At 45.2% G+C, this 20,630-nt stretch overlaps 1 protein-coding gene across 2 annotated transcripts; it reads right to left on the bottom strand.

Moving 5' to 3' along the window:
- Window positions 1-10,237: 10,237 nt before the first annotated feature.
- Window positions 10,238-15,865, bottom strand: ZBTB42 (zinc finger and BTB domain containing 42). 2 transcript variants are annotated; one of them, XM_040412785.1, is made up of 2 exons: window positions 15,542-15,865; window positions 10,238-13,386 (listed from the first exon to the last, which is right to left on the bottom strand). In XM_040412785.1, the coding sequence occupies exons 1-2, from the start codon at window positions 15,612-15,614 to the stop codon at window positions 11,942-11,944; spliced, it is 1,518 nt and encodes a 505-aa protein (XP_040268719.1). In that variant the 5' UTR covers window positions 15,615-15,865; the 3' UTR covers window positions 10,238-11,941. The 2 variants fall into 2 exon arrangements, with proteins under 2 accessions (XP_040268719.1, XP_040268720.1); XM_040412786.1 differs by lacking the exon at window positions 15,542-15,865 and adding an exon at window positions 13,986-14,394.
- Between the last annotated feature and the right edge of the window lie 4,765 nt (window positions 15,866-20,630).

Raw genomic sequence — 20,630 nt, 5'->3', positions numbered from 1 at the left:
GGTTCCCCGGAGGGGGAACTACAAATCTGTGAGCAGCTCTGCCTAGTGCCTTCATGCATCCTGTCCGAATGGGGGGTCCAGGCAGTTACTGGTGTGCTGGTTCCTATGTTTGGTGCTTGTGCTGTGTGGGCTCCAGTACATATGCACGGGTTCCAGTCGTGTGGCTGCAGCAGGTAAGTGTGTTGTTCTGGTTCTTACCTGCCAATGCAATAGCTGTTCACGGTCTCTTTTCCCTGCATCTAGGCCGGGTGAGACTCCTGTTCTTCCGTATCTTGGGGGAACAGGTTGTCTCACGCCCTTTCATGATCTGTAGGGATGTTCAGGGATTCCAGGGTCCAAGGTTCCTGGGTATGAGTTGTCCTACCATCTGGGTCCGCTCATACCGTGTGAGGAGTCAGGGCCAAGATTAGTGTGGCTGTAGGAGGTGACCTGCTCCCTTTTCCGTGTGTCCAGGTCTAGTTGCTTCCGCATTTCCCTCTTGGTGTTCGGTGGGGAGTCCCCCCCAACTCCCCACTGTGACAGCCTTCAGACAGCTCTCCGAATTGCACTCAGGCCCAAGCCATTCACTGCAATGAATAGACTACACAGGATCTTTTCCAGGTTTCTTCTGAGACCAGAGTGCCATGTACTTCAAACGATTCATAGCATTGCACCCAGGCCCTAAGCCATTAACTGCAAGAGGTAGACTACACAGAAATGTCATGGTTCTGCAGTTGAATTTCTTCTCACATTTCTTCTCAAACCAGAGTGCAGTGTTCTTCAGACAGCATTTAGAATTGCACCCAGGCCCTAAGCCATTCACTGCAAGGAAAGGACTACACAGGTTCTTCTCAGACCAGACTTGCTGTGTTCTTCAGACGGCTCATAGAACTGCACACAGGCCCCAAGCCATTCACTGCAAAGAAAGGACTACACAGGTGCTTCTCAGACCTGAGTGCCATGGTCATCAGATGGCTCTTAGAACTGCACCTAGGCCCCAAGCCCTTCACTGTACAGAATGGCCTACAGAGAAATGCCTTGCTGCTGCAGTTGAGTTTCTTCTCAGGTGTTGTAGACAAAAACATAAAATACAGGAAGAACAAGTTCCGCTGGGCTGCCCGCAGATGAATTTGAGAAGGTGATGACATTGCACTGACCCTTCGTAAAAATCTATTTTAGCTGTGTGTTATCTAATCATTTCTCTGCTTGCCAACCTTTCTTCTCACTGCTGAAATACCCAGGGCCAGGGCGACATGATAGAGCAAGCGGCAGGGAAGTCCCGGCATTTCTGTTACCTATTGAGTAACAGCCGGTCAAAAAGCAACGTTTCGATTTGGGTTGCAATAAGTCACTTCAGTGCAATCCTGCAGACAAGTGTGCGGAGTATATTGTACAGTAGTTGCTTATGAAGAAATGCTCAGGCCAGCCATACTCATCAGATAATGGGCGGTCGAATGCTCGTTAAGCTTAGCTCACCAGAGCATGCATGTGTATAAAATGGGGAGAGGGGAACTGTTAGATAACTCTGGTGGGGATTTCTGTTTGTTAGGACTCATGCACACAAAAGTAAGGACTCCTTGCCCACATTGTGGACCGCAAACGGTGTTTCCGATGCAGATGCAGACCCATTGACTTGAATGGGTCCGCAATCCGCAAGATACAGCAAAAAAAAGACATGTCCTATCTATTGTGGAGCAGAGGTACGGATAGGAAGCCCACAGAAACACTTCTGTGTGCTTTCAGCTCCGTGCTTCCACACCGCAAAAAAAAAGGACATGTCCTGTCTTTTGCCATCCGCAGCATGGAGTCCACACAGCTGGTGCTATTTGCGGTCTGCAGCACTGGCATGGAGCCCTTGCATTCGTGTACATGAGCCCTTAGGCCTCATGCACTTGGTTGTAACCGTTTTTGCAGTCCGCAAAACACGGATACCAGCCGCATGCATCCCACATTTTCTTTTCCGCAGGTCCCGCAGCCTGTTTCAAATGGCTATTTTGTCTGCAAAATGAACAAGAATAGGACATGTCCTTTTTTTTTGCAGCCATGGAACAGACACAATCCTTCCACCCCCTGACATCTGCCATTGGGGGAGAGAGGGGATCTGGCATTAGACATTAGATGGTCTGCTGGTCAAGCCTAAATCAGCAGTTTCAGTCCCCTTAAGGGTTGTTCAGGATTAGAGAAACATGGCTGCTTTATTCCAAAAACAGCAGCACACCTGTCCATAGGTTGTGTCTGTTACTGTAACTCAACTCCATTGAAATGAATGGGGCTGAGCTGTAGTACCACACACAACCTGTGAACAGATGTGGAGCTGTTTTTGGAAGAAACTGCCATCTTTTTCTAGTCCTGAGACTCCACTTTAAGACCCAGGATAGAACTGTCCCACCAGGGAATCCTGGAGTGAGCTCAGGCAATAACACAATAATGGCCAACCAAGGTCCAGCAGAAGGTGACCTCGGAGCCAATCACTGGCCATTAGGGTCTATAGTTTATGGAATAACTCATGGGTAATTGGGGGCATTTAAGGTGTATGTATACGTCCTGTGTAGATGGAGAGATCACACAATCATCTCCTCTGCTGGGCCCAAGTAACTCCAGTCCAACACTGGTAAGGTCTATTCAACGTGGGCCTGGTTTACCAAAACTCACCCTGTTGCCCATAGCAACCATAGTGAAGCTCTCCTTTCTATAAGCTGCACTGTAATTGGTTGTTATGGGCAACAAGGCCTTTTTTCTGTCAGACAATTATATATAGACCAGGATGATCTATGGGTAGAGACTTTAATATAAAAAAAAACTGGTGGGTAGGTTATTGCATTTCCTCAAATCTTTACTACCCTCGGCTGAGCCCACCCCCCTCCCATAGGTGCAGCCAAATACAGGAAGTGGTTCAGTCATTGCTTCCACCACAGAATGTATTCAACCGTTTATATCACATGCTGAGAAATCTTTTGGGATGGAGTTGTACCGAAAAGTACACACTGGGCACATGAACCACTCAAGATGGGAGAATTTATCAACCTATATGTCAAATGTAGTGCCTACAAAACACGAGGAAGATATATGAAACTGGTTGCTATGGGCAACAAAGACAGGTCCTGTTGAAACCAATCACAGCACAGCTTTCATTTCTCTAGAGCAGAATATAAAATAAAAGCTTAGCTGTGATTGGTTGCTATGGGTAAGGTCCTCTTGAAGGCAGTTCAATAAGTGTAAAATTTTACCTAGCCATTACTAATAAAACTTCTGCCATGTCATAGTGTCATCAGAAGTTTTGAACAGTGGGGTCCCACTGATCGCTAAGGCAAGGGGCAGAAGCACTGGTCTATGAATTTTGGGGGGAAATTCGTCAAAAGCGGTGTAAATGAAACCTGGCTTGGTTGCCTATAGCAGCCAATCAGGTTCCACCTTTCATTCTTCAGAGCTCATTTGGAAAATGAAAGGTGGAATCTGATTGGTTGTTATGGGCAACTAAGCCAGTTTTCCTTTACACCAGTTTTGATAAATCTCCTCCAAATGTTTCTGTTCGGCTCTCCTCAGGGAGCAGTGTAGGGAATCATAGGAAGTCTATCAATGCTCCACGAATTTGATGCTCCAGATGCTGTAAAACTACAACTCCCAGTATGCACAATGGCTCTGCTGTTCTTGTAACTAACTCCCACCTGAAGTGAAAGGAGTATTGTGGGAGTTGTAGTTTCAGAACAGCTTGAGTGCCGGAGGTGTCTGATCCCTGATATAGGGTTTGAATGATGGATTAAAAGGGTTGTCCCACTAAGACAACATATCACCTATATCCTCAGGAGCCTTGCTGACCCGGTCATCGGGAGGGGGGGGGGGGGGGGGGGGGGGGGGGGGCCTGCTCCCAGTTTGCACGGAGTGGCAGATGCATTCTCGTCTGTGACCCCAGTCAATTCTATGGGACTACCGGAGATAGCTGAGTATGTTGAATGGAGCGGCAGTGCACATGCATGACCATTCAAACAAGGGGGCACGGGCCCCGATTCTTGGAATCGGCGGTGCCCCAGAGGACAGACGCTTGCCGATGAGACACTTATTCCCTAGCTTTTGGATAGGGGATAAGTTGTCTTAATGGGACAACCCCTTTAAGGGTTTGGTCACCCAGAAAAAAAATTCTGCAACAAAATTCGTGGCAAAAGGGTGAAATCCATGCAGATTTTCTCAACACTGCCGAATTGCTGCACTAATATCCACCTGTGTGGACATACCCTTTAAATAAATAAAAAAACTTAACTGTCTGCTAAATGTCTCCAGCTGTTATAACATGTCAGCTGCTGGGGGGTCTCCAGCTGTTCTAGAGCACCATCTGTCAGGGTCCCCCAGCTGTTGTAGCACTTGCAGCTGTAAGGGTCCCTCAGTTGTTGTAGTGCCCCAGCTGTTAAACCTCTTCAAATGTGACTGCGGCATAATACAATGACATTTTATGTAGGAATATTCAATGGATATTTAAAAGGGATTGCACAGAAAAACCTGGCTACTTTCTTTCAAAGACAGCGCCACCCCTCTCCACGGGTTGTATGTGGAAATACAGCTCTGCCTCCTTTGCTTCAGTAGTGCTAAGCTGTAATACCAGATCCAACCTATGGGCAAGTGTGGCACTGTTTTTATAAGAATCAGCACAAAAAAAAAAAAGTGTATTGCACAGATTTTTATAATAGCATGACCAGAATTCTTCAGGGTATGTTCACCTGGGATGGAAACACTACGGATTTGCCTGCAGCAAGTCTGTAGCATTTTACAGTACCACATCCCCAAGAGGAAGCGAGGCGAAACGCGCGTCGTGGTTGGTTTTCCCTCCAGGCTCCTGGTCTGTATTTGTCCTCCATGATATACTAGTACACTGTATATTTGCTTAAGGCCTCTTTCACACTACCATTTTTTTTTTCCGTTTTGCGGGCCGTTTTTTGCGTTCCGTATACGAAACCATTCATGGGTCTGCAAAAAAAACTGAATGTACTCCGTATGCATTCCGTTTCCGTGTTTCCGTATCTCCGTTCTGTGCAAAGATAGAACAGGTCCTATATTTGGCCGCAAATCACGGTCCGTGGCTCTATTAAAGTCAATGGGTCCGCAAAAAAAATGGAATGCATACGGAAATGCATCCGTATGTCTTCCGTATCCGTTCTGTTTTTTGCGGAACCATTTATTGAAAATGTTATGCCCAGCCCAATTTGTTCTATGTAATTACTGTATACTGTATATGCCATAAGGAAAAACGGAACCGAAACGGAAACACAACGGAAACAAAAAACGGAACAACGGATCCGTGAAAAACAGACCGCAAAACACTGAAATAGCCATACGGTAGTGTGAAAGAGGCCTAATCCTTTTGTATTGCTTTAGTATATGAGTTACTTGCTATGTTCTGCTCAGGTGTTATTCCCTTTTTGAATGTGACTACCTAATAGCATTGTTTTCACTGAGCAGGGTAGTATAAGGGCTCATGCACACGACAGTATTTTGCGCTCAGTATACTGGCCGTTTTTTGAGTTCAGTATGCGGTACATATACTGAACCATTCATTTCAATGGTTCAGCAAAAAAAACGGAAGTGTCTCCCTGTGCATTCCGTTTCAGTATTTCCGTACCGTAAAAACATAGAACATGTCCTATTCTTGTCCGCAAATCACGGTGCTTGGCTCCACTCAAGTCAATGGGTCCGCAAAAAAAACTGAACACATACAGAAATGCATCCGTATGTCTTCCGTATCCGTTCCGTTTTTGCTGAACCATCTATTGGAAATGTTGTGCCCAACCCAATTTTTTCTATGTAATTACTGTATACTGTATATGGCATGCGTAAAAACGGAACGGAAACACAACGGAAACAAAAAACGGAACAAACGGATCCGTAAAAAACGGAACGCAAAACACTGAAAAAGCCATACGGTCGTGTGCATGAGCCCTTATTGGTAGTAATTGGATGTAACCTGAATATAATCACTGACATTTTGTGTCAGGTATTGTACATGGTTAATAGCACATTCTTTAGAGACTTAGGCCCCTTCACACGAGCGAGTCTTCCGCACGGGTGCGATGCGTGACGTGAACGCATCGCACCCGCACTAAATCCCGACCCATTCATTTTTAATGGGTCTGTGTACATGAGCTTTTTTTTTTTTTCACGCGCCAGTTCTGCGTTGCGTAAAAAATATATGTGTGCCGTTACATTTTTGGTGAGCGATTTTACAGAACCAACCCAGTCAAGTTTCTGCTGCAGATTTCCACTGGGCATTTCACCATTTGCAAGGAGAGTTTTAGGTTTCATGTGGGTGCAGCCTAAGGCCTCATGCACACGACCGTTGTGTGCATCCGCGTCCGTTCCGTCATTTTTCACAGTGTAGCTGAGGTCCCATTCATTTCTATGGAGCTGTGAAAAAAAACCTGATAGTCCTCCGTTTTTTCTCCGCGTCCGTGATCCACGATTCCAGTCCGTCAAAAAAATATAACCTGTCCTATTTTTGTCAGTGGAAAACGGAGGACGGACCCATTCAAGTCAATGGGTCCGTCAAAAAAAACGGATGCACAACTGGTATGTCATCCGTGTCCGCGTCCATTTTTTTTTCTACAAGACCTTGGTGCAATAAAATGACACTTATTATTAACCTTCCTTTTTTTTCCCGTCAGACAAAAAAAAAGGAAGACACAAGGAAACACAACTGAAGCTAAATCGGACACGGACCACTGAAGCCAAATCACTGACAGTGAAAAAACACTGTCGTGTGCATGAGGCCTAACCCAAAGCAAAAGAGACAAAATATCATACCATTTACTAACACACTTACCTGAAAGGGCTTTTGGAGTGATGGCACATTCATAAGAACCAACCATGTTTTTCCTTCCATCGAGTACAAATTTAGGTCTAATGCAGTGGTCTGCAACATGCAACTCTCCAGCGGTGGTAGAACTACTACTCCCAGGATGCCTTGACAGTTTTAGTCTACTTTCACACTCGCGTTTTTGGCTTTCCGTTTGCGAGATCCGTTCAGGGTTCTCACAAACGGTCCAAAACGGATCAGTTAGCATTCTAATGCATTCTGAATGGAAAAGGATCCGCTCAGAATGTATCAGTTCAGTCTACATTCCGCTTTGGAGACGAAACTGAGCCAAACGGATCCGTCCTGACACACAATGTAAGTCAATGGGGACGGATTTCTCTGACACAATAGAAAACGAATCCGTCCCCCATTGACTTTAAATAGTGCTCAAGACGGATCCGTTATACAGACTGTTGTATTATCTGAACAGATCCATCCATGGCGGATCCGCACAAAACGCGAGTGTGAAAGTAGCCTTACCACAGCTGGACACAGATTGAAGACCACTGTCTCAGCCATGGAGGTCCTTTTTCTATTAGGTAGCAAGTTAGGATCAACATGCCTGAAGGTGGCCATATACATTAGAACCAAGTCAATGATACCCAAAATTTCTGTTCAGATTAGAGAACCAGTTTCACATCTGTGGCAGGTAAATCTAGTAGTCTGTTCCCGAAAGGAGCAGGACTACTGGAGTTGCTGTATCTGGCTTAGCCAGACACCACTGGGCTTTGCCGGATCCACATTCACTATAATGGTATTTTTGTGTTGCCAGATATATTAACTCCAGTAGTCTGCTCATCTGCTGAAACTGTGTATTGGATTTACCTGCCTCTTATATGTGAGCCTAGCCCAACGTGTATGGTTGAGACCAGCAATCCAACATGCCAAGATAGAGCAGGGTAGATCAAAAAACAAACAAACCACAATTTGGTGATCTCAGAGGAGATGGGCCAATGCTGGGCACCTCTGGCAGCGGCCTATGTTCCTCTTTTCAGTTGCTTGAGCCACCTGATGCCTATAGCCACCATAAGTCCATAACTCAAAAAGAAACCTAACATTGATCCAACTTTTGATCCTAGATCGTAGTGTCCTCAGGCTGTCAGATGTATGTCACTAGCAGATCTCAGAGGCAAAATTTCAAGCTAATTAAAAAGTTCACAAACTTTTTCAGCTCAAAGTTTTGGCCAAAGAGACTTCAGCTATTTTCAAACAAAACAAAACACCATGGACCATACCACCCAGCAAAGAGAAGAAGCCCATAAGGTAGGTTAACTTTTCATTTGCCTAAAGTTCTGGATGGTGTCCTTTCAGGTCTAGGACAATAGGAAAACAAAGTCAAAATAAATATAGAAAGTCAACACAGTAAATGTTCATTTTTATGAATGTAAGCTCACACGCTACAATGAAAACTTTCAGAAGCTGGGAGAACTAACACTAAGGGTATTGTCAATTACTTCAGACCACATCTTCATAATCTCCACGGACAGTGTCTTTTGTCTACAGATAAGCCGTCATTCCTTCTGGCATCAAATGGAGCGCCAGAATGGCCCAATTAAAAGGAAACTATTTGTTCCATTAGAAGACAACCCTGAAGATCAGTAAGCTTTGTGGTATCGTCGCAAACATCTGTTTTAATTGCTCATACAAAATATGCACACGTAGGTAAGGGCTCATGCACACGACCGTATGTAATAGAACAGTACTATCCTTGTCCGTAATGCAGACAAGAATAGGACATGTTCTATTTTGTTGCGGATCGGAAATACGGAAAAGGAATGCACACGGAGTAAAGCCTCATGCACACGACCGTTGTTGTGTTCTGTGTCCGTTGTTCCGTTTTCCGTGATTTTCTGCGGACCCATTGACTTTTAATGGGTCCGTTGAAAAATCGGATAATGCACCGTTTGTCATCCGCGTCCGTGATCCGTGTTTCCAGTCCGTCAAAAAAATATGACCCGTCCTATTTTTTTCACGGACAACGGTTTGCGGACCCATTCAAGTCAATGGGTCCGTGAAAAAACACGGAGGCACACAAGATTGTCATCCGCGAGTTTGTTTTTTTCCTATCATTTGCAAGGCAAATTTGACTTAGATTTTTTTTTTCACTTTTCATGTCTGGTGATCCTCCAAAAATCAAGGAAGACACACGGAAACAGATCACGGAACAGCTTTTTGCGGACCGCAAATAAATACTGTCGTGTGCATGAGGCCTAACTTCTGTTTTTTTTGCGGACTCATTGAAATGAATAGTTCCACAAACGGTCCGCAAAAAAAAAAAAAGGAACAGCACAGAAAGAAAATACGTTTGTGTGCATGAGCCCTAATTCAAAGGCAAAAAGTCTATGGAAAAGTAAAAATACCCCCAAAAAATTTAAAAATAACCATCATTTATAACAGATTTAGATTTTATTTTTTTTGACAAAAGAAAAAAAAAAAATATAAAGACATCAATCCTATTCACGATTGTCAGTTTAACACACGGGGGGGAAATTTTGTACAAATTAAACAACACACAAACTAAAAGTAAAAAAAAAAATAATAATCTGTAGAACAGCAAAATTTTTCTTATAAAATATATTCCAAGCCAACAGGTCTTTCTACATATTATTATATAGTATAAAACTTTATACAGAAATAATTAGTGTTTTTTTTTTTTGTTTTTTTTTATTACATATACATTTTTGTCACCTCAAGGATAACTAGGAACTGATAATTTTCAGTGAATTTCACAGCATTGGTGCGATTTCTATTTCACATCCAGTGTTAAAACCCATGAGCAGCTCTGCAGAGCAGGTAGAGATTCAACAAAGAATAACAGATTTATTAGACCCAAACTGCATCTGTGCAATGTGTTCAAAAATAAAATAAAAAATGCTATAGGCAAATATGCAAGTTTGTATTCGTCTACCAAAGAGATCAATCAGTGTTATTGACTCAAAAAAAAACATAAGTGCAAATGAAATTGCTATCAAATAAACATAAAAAAAAAAAAATACAACAAGGCAAAACTGGACACTGCACAACTGAAATTATATTAGATTTTTTTTTCTTTTATATATCATAGCCATGTCCATGTTTCCCAGGCGGATGTAAACTTTCCTTGTCGTTGACCAGTGTCTAATATTACTTTACCATGTTTTATTAAAGTATACATAAATTAAATATTATAAAGACAAAAAAATAATCAAAAACATACAGAAATTGCTCCCGTTTCGGGGATGATCGCTCAACCTGAAAAGGGTCAAGAAAAAAAAACAAAAAACACAAGGCTAAATAGAATCTCTAAATTATAAATCATTTCACTTCAAATAAAAACTAATAAATACTATATCAAGTACCGTCAGGAAAACAAAAAAAAAACAAAACAAAAAAATAACTTAATTTTAGTAGTTTTTTTCAGTGCTATTTTTTCAATCACAGCAAAATAACAGAACTAACCAGTCAATAGAACTACTGTACCTCGATGAAGCCTATTAAACAAGGATGTTCACACATAAAAAGGGAAATAAAATGACATATATATCGTATCATACCTTCAGCCTGAATGTAACAGTGGTTAGGGGAACAAAAAAAAAGTTGCAACGTGAACACGGGACAAGAGTTGGGGTATAAATATATTTCCTCACATTACACGGACATTTGGGAATCATTAAGGGCATCTGCTTTTTCTTTTTGTAGTGATTAGGGTTTCATTCATCTCAGAGGTGCCCAATGGATTGGAATTTCACAATCCAACCCATTGGTCCTGAAAAATAAAAACACTGCCTATGAAATGGAGTACTTCCCTTTTCCAGATTACCGACCCTTCTCCACTTCATGTGGGACTATAATAAACTTCATGCAAATGGTACAAACCCGTGGCAACCCATAGCAAACAATAAGACCCTTGTTCACTTCAACCTAGGAGGACTAGACCAAGACTGGAGTCAAGTAGCCAACACTTGCTAACTTTTTGAATTATTTACATTTCCAGTTTATAACCGGTCGTCAACAATTTTTGGCCATCCCTGGGATAGACCGAGGAAAGCCAAGTTCTGATTGCTCGCTAGCGGTTGCCTCTGTGTCATGTACCCCTTTCCCCCCCTTTAAAACCTTGCAGGGAATTCTGGGAGCCCCAACCGACAGGGTGTTGAATACTATAAAACTTATTAAAGACCATTTGTTGTAACGCATTGTTCAACATTGACTGTACAATGTTTCCTGAGGGGACTGCGGCAGGTCGCCGCCATTGTGTCGCAGGTGGTCTTCGTGGTGGTCACCGAAATGTTACATCATAGATACAAATACTAAACTTCTTCATCTGCTTCAGATGAGGGAACGCATAGGGACTCCATTGATCAACACCGTCTGAAAGAACAGGCCTCATGGCCCCTAAGCATCCAATCGCTGGTTTCTACGAGCAACGAGGCCAGTTTTTGGTCAAAAGGCGTTGATAACTAAGGCCCACAGTCTTAGATGGCGCTCTATGTACTTCATATTAACGAATTCAGCCAAAATGAGAAAAATTCATCAGGCTGACAAGATGCACGCCATTGACCGGGTGCAGAAACACTAGGAGAACTGGAATTTTAATAGTCAATACTTTAAAGCAACCGAACATTTATCAAATGTTCAACACTTTACCTATACCAAAGAAATTGCGTAGCGCGCCCTAAATACTGTTGACAGAAAACTTGACATGCAATTGGGGGGGGGGGCACCATTTTGCAGATGTAGCAGGGCCGAATGTATTGTGCATTGCGCTAATGCAACAGGTTGACATGCCAATAAGCTGAACGTAATACCATGCGCCAGATGACCCACACAGCCCCGCTACATCCGTAACTCAATATACATTATATAGGTAGTTATTGTCACGAGTGCATAGGTTTAGGAGTCAGGATATTAAACAGACGTAGCCTACATGTGGTGAGCAAGGGATTTTGGGTAATTTGCAGACTTTTTTTTTTTTTGCTGATGACCCTTTTTCACATATGCAGTAATCTGTCACATTCATATGAACAGCAGGACAAATCATATTAAATATATATTAAATAATTGTCGGGGGAGGGGAGACGTACTTTGTGGGAAGGGATTGAGATTATTACTAGATCCAACCATGAACATTAAACTTCATATTATTAACTACACAACCAACGACTTGACCAGGCCACAGTGAAACTTACGGATGTGTCTGTACAAGTCACCCGACTGGGTGAAACGTCTCTCACACCACTTACACGCGTGTGGCTTTTCCCGCGTGTGGACCACGGCGTGACGGCTGAGGTTATGGGAATATTGGAAACTTTTGCCGCACTGGGCGCAAGTGTAAGGCTTTTCCCCGGAGTGCGTACGTTCGTGTCTCTTTAAGGTATACATGCAGGAGAAAGTTTTGCCGCATATCGTACAGGTGGGAACAGAACCATCTGGAGACATCTTGATCCGAGAACCGTCTCTGTCTCGGAAGTGAGAGCTGAGATGAAGTTGGAGGACATGAGGACTTGGGAAAACCTTACTACACAAAGGACATATGCAAATCTGTCCCGGGGAGACGAGGACACCCGAGGTGGAAAGATCCGAGGAGTCCATGTCATCCTCGCTCTCGTCTCGATCGTGATACAAGTCCTCTTCCCTAACGTGTGAATTTCCATTTCCTGCGAACATGTGTCCTAACCCTGTCATTAGGTTTTTGGCCGAATTCCCAACATGTTGACTCTTTGGACTCTTTGCTTCACTGTCCTCCTGTTCTGACAGCAAGCCTTGTTCATCTTTAACAAGTGGCACAGTGCCCTGCTGCTGGCTGTCGGAAGCCAGCTGTCCAAAGACGTAGGAGGGGTGTAAGGAATCTCTCGCAGACATTGGCTTGAAAGACAAATCCAGAGCACAATCCCCATCACTTGGAGGCTGTATATGGTTAGCAGATCTCTGGGACAAAGGGCATGAAGAACTATTGACACTGGCCTTTGTTTTTCCAGCTGCTGTCTTACACGACACAGCCTCTGTAGAAACTGAATTGACACCTATCAATTCGGGGGACCAGCCTGGAAGCCCGCTGACCTTTTCTTTCCAGGCCGGTTTCTCGCATTCAGTGGTAGACATTTTTTCTTTATCCCCTGCATCCAAGATACATCCTTGAGGTCCGTCCGTATCGGAGAAACCATGCTCCTTCTCCAAGTCAGACCCTTCATCGGTGGCCCTCTCTGCTGAATTGAATTCTTTATCTTTGAGCTTGCCCTTGCAGACTTTAACAATGTCATACATGTGAAGATAGCTCGCAGCGGCCAGCACATCTTCTACCGGGAGGTTGTTGAATTCCAGCTTCCCCTCGTACATGAATTGAAGCAGCAGACTGAAGGCCGGGGCCGTGACGATGTCACTGTTCAGATGTACAATGTCCCTTTTGTCTAGCTGGTCCCTGTAGAAAAGATGGAAGTACATGCTGCAAGACGCCAAGACGGCTCTGTGAGCTTGGAACCGAGCTTCCCCAACTAAAACAGTACAGTCACACAGGAAACCCTGGTGACGCTGCTGACTCAGACATTGCAGCAACTGGCGGCTATGGTCTGGAAACTCCATTCTTCCTTCATAACCTGTTTAAAAGAAAAACAGGAAAAACTTGAATGTTACAGTAAACTAAAATCCTCTTAGCAGCTGCAACACATGGCAAGAGCTAAGCCCATAACGTCCACTTCTCAGTTCTCTATGGCTAAATTGCATTTTGTAAAAAAATCAGCCTCTCATCTAACTGCACCTGCCGGGAACAGGAAAAACTTGATTTTAAAATCAACAATGGCGTCCAGGAGGCAGTTTTTCAATCCCACACCCCCCCCCCCCCCCTCCCCTCTTCCTGGTCAGTGCAGCCATCAAGTAGTTATGGTAACTGCTGCCTTTTAAACACAAGCCTTGGCAGCTGTCTAAAACTTCGGCTGTGTAGACGTTGGGATCACTGCTACCTATTCACACCCTGCAGCATGGCAACAAGACATAGTGCAAAAATGACACACACACAATCAAAAAGCCTGGACCTGCTGCACCGGTTTTACAACCCCCCCCCTTCCGCTTCCTTAAAGTTGCATTAAAATATAGCAAAGTATCCGACTAAAAATCAAACTTTTTTTTTTTGTTGTTGTTGTCGTTGTCCCTTTAAATCAAGTGCATCGTTGGCGTCAGTTTGGCGACATCGGCTTACCTTCCCCCCCTCCCTGCGCAATGGTAGGAATGGAGCCGGCTCGTGGGATATGCCCCCGGGGAGTTGTAGGGTGATCTAGCTTTTCGTCTCTGCCATGGTTCGTGGTATTACAAGGTCCCCAACAGACAAGCAGTGAGTAGCAGCAGCAGCAGCGTGTGTCCCTGTGTCAGTGTGAGGGAGGAGGAGGCTGGGAGTGCTCGCTTTGCTAATTACACAGCAAGCTGGAAAGTCAGCTGCTCTGAGTTCACTAGGATAGAAATGCTACCTCCAGCTGTGCTCCTCTTAATGCCATATGTTACAGCAAATCTAACTACCAGCCAACCACGCCGCTTGCTGCCTTTTAAAGTTCCAACTTCCCCATTTATAGCCATCTATCACACTGGGTGCAACTGCTGGCCAGACTGGGGAAGGACTGCAAACGTCTACAAGTCTAGCTTTCCTTTAGAGGTACAGGTGCACGCGGGGCCCAGGACAGCTGCTTAAAGGGACACTACACCTAAAAGTCTACATTTAACCTATCTATTGTTCCCTGCAAGCGACCGTTTCACAGACTGGGGAGACAGAGCTGAACTTTTTTTTTTTATGGGATTACTAGAAGAAAAAAAATAAAAAATACAAAAATAAAAATACGTCTGCCCCCGATCCCTACTTGAGATCACATACCTCCAAGAGACATTTACAGACAGATAGCAGCTGCCCCTTTAAATACGAGATTCATGTCTTCTCAATAGGGCAGTTTTGGAAGCTGATTAAAAAAAAAAATTAAATAGAAGTCGTATCTGTCCTTTTAAACTTTCTCTCCTTTTATGACTTTGGCTTTTTTTTTTTTTTAACTGCATCTGGAAACCTGACCGTGTGACCGTACCCTTACTAGAATAATGATAAAGGGTTAACTATGAACTACTATAATAAAGGACAGTTCGCTAAGAAGCGGAGCAGGGCTCCAGACGCCCCCCCTGCCAGCCTATCCCCCCCCCTGATTTGTGTACCCCATGCTGAGCTCTGGGTAAAGCAATGTCTGTGACCTTTGCAGTCAGTCCCAGGCCTGTCGGTTCCAACTGCAGCAGGTTGCACAGAGTTTAAGGAAGTGCAGACAGACCTCATTGTATCCACAAACACCCCCACCTTCCCCCCTCTCTCTCTCCTCTCCCCTCCTGCCGGCTGTGCCTTCACTATGTAGCTGCCAATTCATGCCTGGATCATTGTTTCCCACGGTTGTTGAACCCCCTTTCCAACCAACCAACCAAAAACAAAAAGTTGTTATTATGTATCAGCCTTGCTTCTAAACACAGGAGATACATTGTAGCCGGCGACTTCTTTGCAATGCTGGTGTCATATGAACAGGATCAAAACTCAATGCAGAGCCCCTCTTGTTGTCTGGACAATGTCCCCGGGGGGTTGACCAGCAATAGTCCAGATGGGGACTGCAAACTTGTCTCATCCAGCTTAAAAGACCAGACCCCCCCTTCCTTCCTCCTTCCTTCCTTCCCTTCTCCTGACTCCCCCTCCTTTCCCTGCAATTATCAGCATGCATCCCAGATATTGAGGCTACTTACAGGCTGGTTTGGGGGATCCAGGGGCTGGTGGCTGGTTTAAAGCCCAGAGTTTGTGGGGATCCTGCGGCTTCATGGAGATCCCCAGATGTTGGAGCTGGTGCCACCTCCCTCCTCCCTGTGTTAGTGGCAGCCTAGCAGCACTGTGTTGTTGGAGCAGGTTGGTAAGAGGACACTCCTCTCTGCACACAATACTCTCTCAGCCTCTCCTCCCCCTGGTTGTGTGGGATTGCTCCTGGGCTCAGGCTTGGTGCTGCTGGTGCATGGAGCTCTCCTTGGTTGGTGCTGCTGGTGGTGGTGTCTCTGCGCAGAGCCTGGCACTGGACACAGTCCCTGCTCCCCTCTCTCCCCTCCCCAGCCAGCAATGGGAAGTGTTACCACCGCTGCTGGGAACCAATGGGGAGAGGCGAGAGCTACAGCTGTGCCCTTCTCAGATAAACAGGCTGCTCCTGTTCTAATGCACTGCTCAGCTAGCAGGGGCAGCCTGGCAGCTTATTACGACTGAAGGAGGAGAGGAGGGGGGGAATGGTAAAAAAATAAATAAAATAAAGTGCAATGACTCCGCTGCTGCAGAACCTCTTGGCAAGAAGACCTGTCACTTGGAAAGCAAAACACTTCTGCTTTCATCCAATGAGTTCAGATGAAGCTTTGAAATTCAGCTGCTGCTGCAGCAGCACCTCTTGGGTCTGCTGCAGAACCTCTTGGCAAGAAGACCTGCCGCTTGTAATGGAAAGCAAAACACTTGTGCTTTCATCAAATGAGTTTAGATGAAGCTTTGAAATTCAGCTGCTGCTGCAGCACCTCTTGGGTCTGCGGAGTTCAGCAGGGAAGAAGTCCATGTGCAGAAAAATTAAGTGCAATGACTCAGCCGCTGCAGAACCTCTTGGCAAGAAGACCCGCTGCTTGTAAAGGAAAGCAAAACACTTCTGCTTTCATCAAATGAGTTTAGATGAAGTTTTGAAATTCAGCTGCTGCTGCAGCACCTCTTGGATCTGCGCAATTCAGCAGGGAAGAAATCCATGTGCAAAAAAATTAAGTGCAATGACTCAGCCGCTGCAGAACCTCTTAGCAAGAAGACCCGCCGCTTGTAAAGGAAAGCAAAACACTTGTGCTTTCATCAAATGAGTTTGAATAAAGCTTTGAAATTCAGCTGCTGCAGCACCTCTTGGGTCTGCTGCAGAACCTCTTGGCAAGAAGATCTGCCGCTTGTAACGGAAAGCAAAACACTTGTGCTTTCATCAAATGAGTTTGAATGAAGCTTTGAAATTCAGCTGCTGCTGCTGCAGCACCTCTTGGGTCTGTGGAGTTCAGCAGGGAATACGTGCATTTGCTGCGTGTGTTGATTAGTTTTTTTATTTGAGGAGGGGGCTATTTTACTGCTTATCTTTTAGGGTGCGGCCACACTGTCAGTTTCTTTTTTTTCTTTTTACGTATGCAGTTGTTTTAAGCCAAAACCAGACGTGGAATTAAAAGAACAAAAGTATTATTTGTCCTTAAAAGGGTTGTCTGGTTTCCAATACTGAGACCTGTCGTCAGGATAGGTCATCAGTTTTCAGATCGGCGGGGGTCCGACTCCCAGCACCTCTGCCGGTCAGCTGTTTGAAGAGAACGCAGCGCTCCTGCCAGAGCTGCGTTCTCTTCACTGTTTACCTATTCGCCGCTGCAGTGTAATTACAGCTCCGCAGTTCCCATTCACTTGAATGGGACGGAGAGTAACTAAAACTGCAAGTGAATGGCATGCAGGGGATGTAATTACACTGCGCGGCCACTGTGATGTCGACGGCAAGCAGGTAAATAGTGAAGAGAGCGCAGAGCTCGCAGGAGTACTGCGTTCTCTTCATACAGCTGATCGTCAGAGGGGTGCCGAGAGTTAGACCCCCCCGCCGATCTGATATTGATAGATTGTCAATACAGGAAACCAGACAACCCCTTTTATACTTCCTCTCCCTTCATGATCCACTTCTGATTTTGGCTTTAAAAACTGCATCAAAAAACCTGATCATGCAGCGCTCTAAGGCATCATGCACACGCCGTTGCCGTATTGCGGCCTGCATACAGCTGGTCCGCAATACATGGGCATCGGCTGTGTGCACCCCGCATCATGGATGTGGACCCATTGACTTGAATGGGTCCGCAATCCGGGAGATGCGGTGCAGAACGGATCTGAAGCCCACGGAAGCACTACAGAGTTCTTCCGTGGTGTTTCTGTCTGTGCCTCCGCACCGCAATAAAATAGAACATGTTCTATTTTTTTACGGTGCGGACAAATCACAGACCCATTCAAGTTGAATGGGTCTCGATCCGTCCCGGCCACCGCACGGATGTTGCCCGTGCATTGGGGACCGCAAATTGCAGTCCAACGGCCGTGTGCATGAGGCCTAAGGGTACATTGATGCAGATTTCAAAAATCAGCTTGCCATCCCCTCTGATTTTAAAGGCAGTTTTTTTAGGGCATGTTTTGGTATGCTTTTTATGTGCTTTTTTGTGGGTACTGTCTCTCCTTAGTCGGTGAGGGGTTAAAAAAAAATAAACTCACCTCATCCACTTGATCGCGCAGCCGGTATCGTCTTCTTTCTTCTTCCTGCAGGACCTGCAAAGGGACCTTCGATGACGTCATCGCACTCACCACGGGGTGACGTCAGTGCAGGTCCTGCAGGAAGAAGAAAGAAGACGATACCGGCTGCGCGATCAAGTGGATGAGGGGAGTTTATTTATTTTTATTTTTTAACCCCTCAATGACATTTTAGTAAGCATTCTGTATTAAGAATGCTATTATTGTCCCTTATAACCTCACCTCACGCATTGCACCCGCGCGGAAATCTCGCCCATGTGAAAGGGGCCTTAGGCTGTTCACCCAGTTAAGCCAGTACTCTCTGCTCTGCACTGATGAGGGGCAATCACCCAGAAACAGCTGTCTGCAGATGAGGTGCTGGCTTATTTAATAGTCCAATTCCTTTTGAATCCACTTCTGGCTTTGGCTGAAAAACCTGCAGGAAAATCTGCCTCAAAAACTCCTCCAAAAAATCAGTGTGAACCTGCCCTTAGCTTAGTGACCTGTGTCTAAACTGTTTCTTCTGGAGGGTCAGAGTCCAAAGCTGCACCTGATGTTCTACTTGATGTTCCATGTCAGAGACCTACAAGATGAACCTATACTTCTATTTGATGCCCTATTCCACTAGTTGAAAAAAAAAAAAATCAACAGCTGCTGCATCACCTCTTGGCAGACAGGTTTGTTTCTCCTATAGCACTGACACTTCTGCCTTGATTGTGTGTTAAAGTACTGATGGCAGGAAAACGTGTCAGATCAGCTTCATGTCCTTTAGCGGGTTTCTGCAACTTCTGACACTCCAGCTTTGGCGAAACTACAACTCCCAGCATGCTCCATTCACTTCCATGGGAGTTCTAAGAACAGCCAAGCTTGTGTGCATGCTGGGAACCGTAGTTTCATCACATCTGGAGTGCCGGAGGTTGCTGCTGATCCCTTTCCTATAAGCATAAGGCTCAGCTGCTGCTGCAGCACCTCTTAAATGGCAAGCCCATCTTTGGTGTACCAGATAAGCGTCATCCATGTTCAACATGTTGCAGGGTGGGCTCTGTGATTCTAAACCACTGCCCCATATTGGAAACGCAGACTGCCATTTCCTATGAACCGTGACGAATATGCTCATATTGTCTCATGAATGACCTGTTTTGACCCAACCGAGGGCTGAAATAATAAGAGATAGGAGAAATATTCTATTTTGTGGAAGCAAATGACCTCAGTTAATGGAGCACCTCAGAAGGAAGGGATTCATCAATCATTAATTTGGAGATAACAAGTGAGGCCTATTGTTAGTGTATATCAATATTTTCAGCCAACAGTTCAAGACGTGGTCCTGTAACTATAGAGGGTGCAGGGAATTCACTCACACGTAGGCCTTGGTGCCTCAGGGGCAGGGGCGTAGCTAAAGGCTCATGGGCCCTGGTGCAAGAGTTCAGCTTGAGCCCCCCTTCCCTCACTGCTTTGTGGTCAGGGGCAGGGACCCTGGGCAGCCTTCTTGTTGCCTGAGGCAAAAATTGAAATGGCACCCCCCATGCCAAATTCTTGACCTAACCCCTTCCCTCCAGCCAGAGGTGTAACTTGACCAGCATGCACTTTCTATAATACCAGTGTCTTCTTATGTGGCCCAAGAGTCTTTGGGGCCCCTCAGGCTCCTGGGCCCGGTAGCGATTGCTACCTCCGCACCCCCTATAGCTACACCCCTGCTCAGGGGGCAGTATGGTGACAGGCAGTGCTAGGACCCTAGGTATGAATCTGACAACATCTGGGGGGGTACTATCACTCCTTGGGGAGAGAGCCCCTTAGTCGGCGTGAGGAGACTTATAGGCCATACATGCTCCTCTGGAATTCTGGGAAGAAAGGCATGTAAATGAGCTCTTAACAAGCTTTGCCTCTGATCTCACCAGATGTAAGGCAGCTATCCTATAAGTCAATGTTCAACCCTTTAAATAGGCCTTGAGACATAACTCTGATATTAAATAACTAAGCCAGCACCTCATCTGCAGACAGCTGTTTCAGGGTGATTGCCCCTCATCAGTGCAGAGCAGAGAGTACTGGCTTAACTGGGTGAGAGGCCAAGTCAGGATTTGCGGGATACTATCTCTCCTTGGGGAAAGAGCTCCCTAATCACCCCAAAACAGCTCTCTGCAGATGAGGTGCTGGCTTAATTAATATCAGAGTCATGTCTCAAGGCCTATTAAGGGCTCTTTCACACGAGCGGATCCCATGCGGGTAATCCGCTGTGTGAAAGAGAGCCAAGCCCCGTTCCGAACAGCAGAGACACGGAGCATTGACCTTTTTGCTACAAAATCACAGTGACAACTTTATCTCACTGTGATTTTATAGTAAAAAAAAAAATCACAGAGAGGAACGGAGCATTATCAATCATGTGAATGCTCCGTGTCTCTGCTGTACGGAACGGGGCTTGGCTCTCTTTCACACACCGGGATCCGCTCGTGTGAAAGAGCCCTTAAAGGGTTGAACATTGACATAGGATAGCTGCCTCACATCTGGTAGCATTAGAGGTAGAGCTTATTTGCATCCCTTCCGACA

Source organism: Bufo bufo, chromosome 11 (genome assembly GCF_905171765.1).
Source record: "Bufo bufo chromosome 11, aBufBuf1.1, whole genome shotgun sequence".
NCBI lineage: Eukaryota > Metazoa > Chordata > Amphibia > Anura > Bufonidae > Bufo > Bufo bufo.
This window is presented reverse-complemented; position numbering and strand designations above follow the sequence as displayed.

Coding starts and splice junctions, on each gene's coding strand:
- ZBTB42 (XM_040412785.1), bottom strand. CDS start 15,614: ATGAAGCCGCAGGATCCCCACAAACTCTGGGCTTTAAACCAGCCACCA. Junction 13,387..15,541: donor TGGATCCCCCAAACCAGCCT/GTAAGTAGCCTC, acceptor TCTTTTAAACAG/GTTATGAAGGAAGAATGGAG.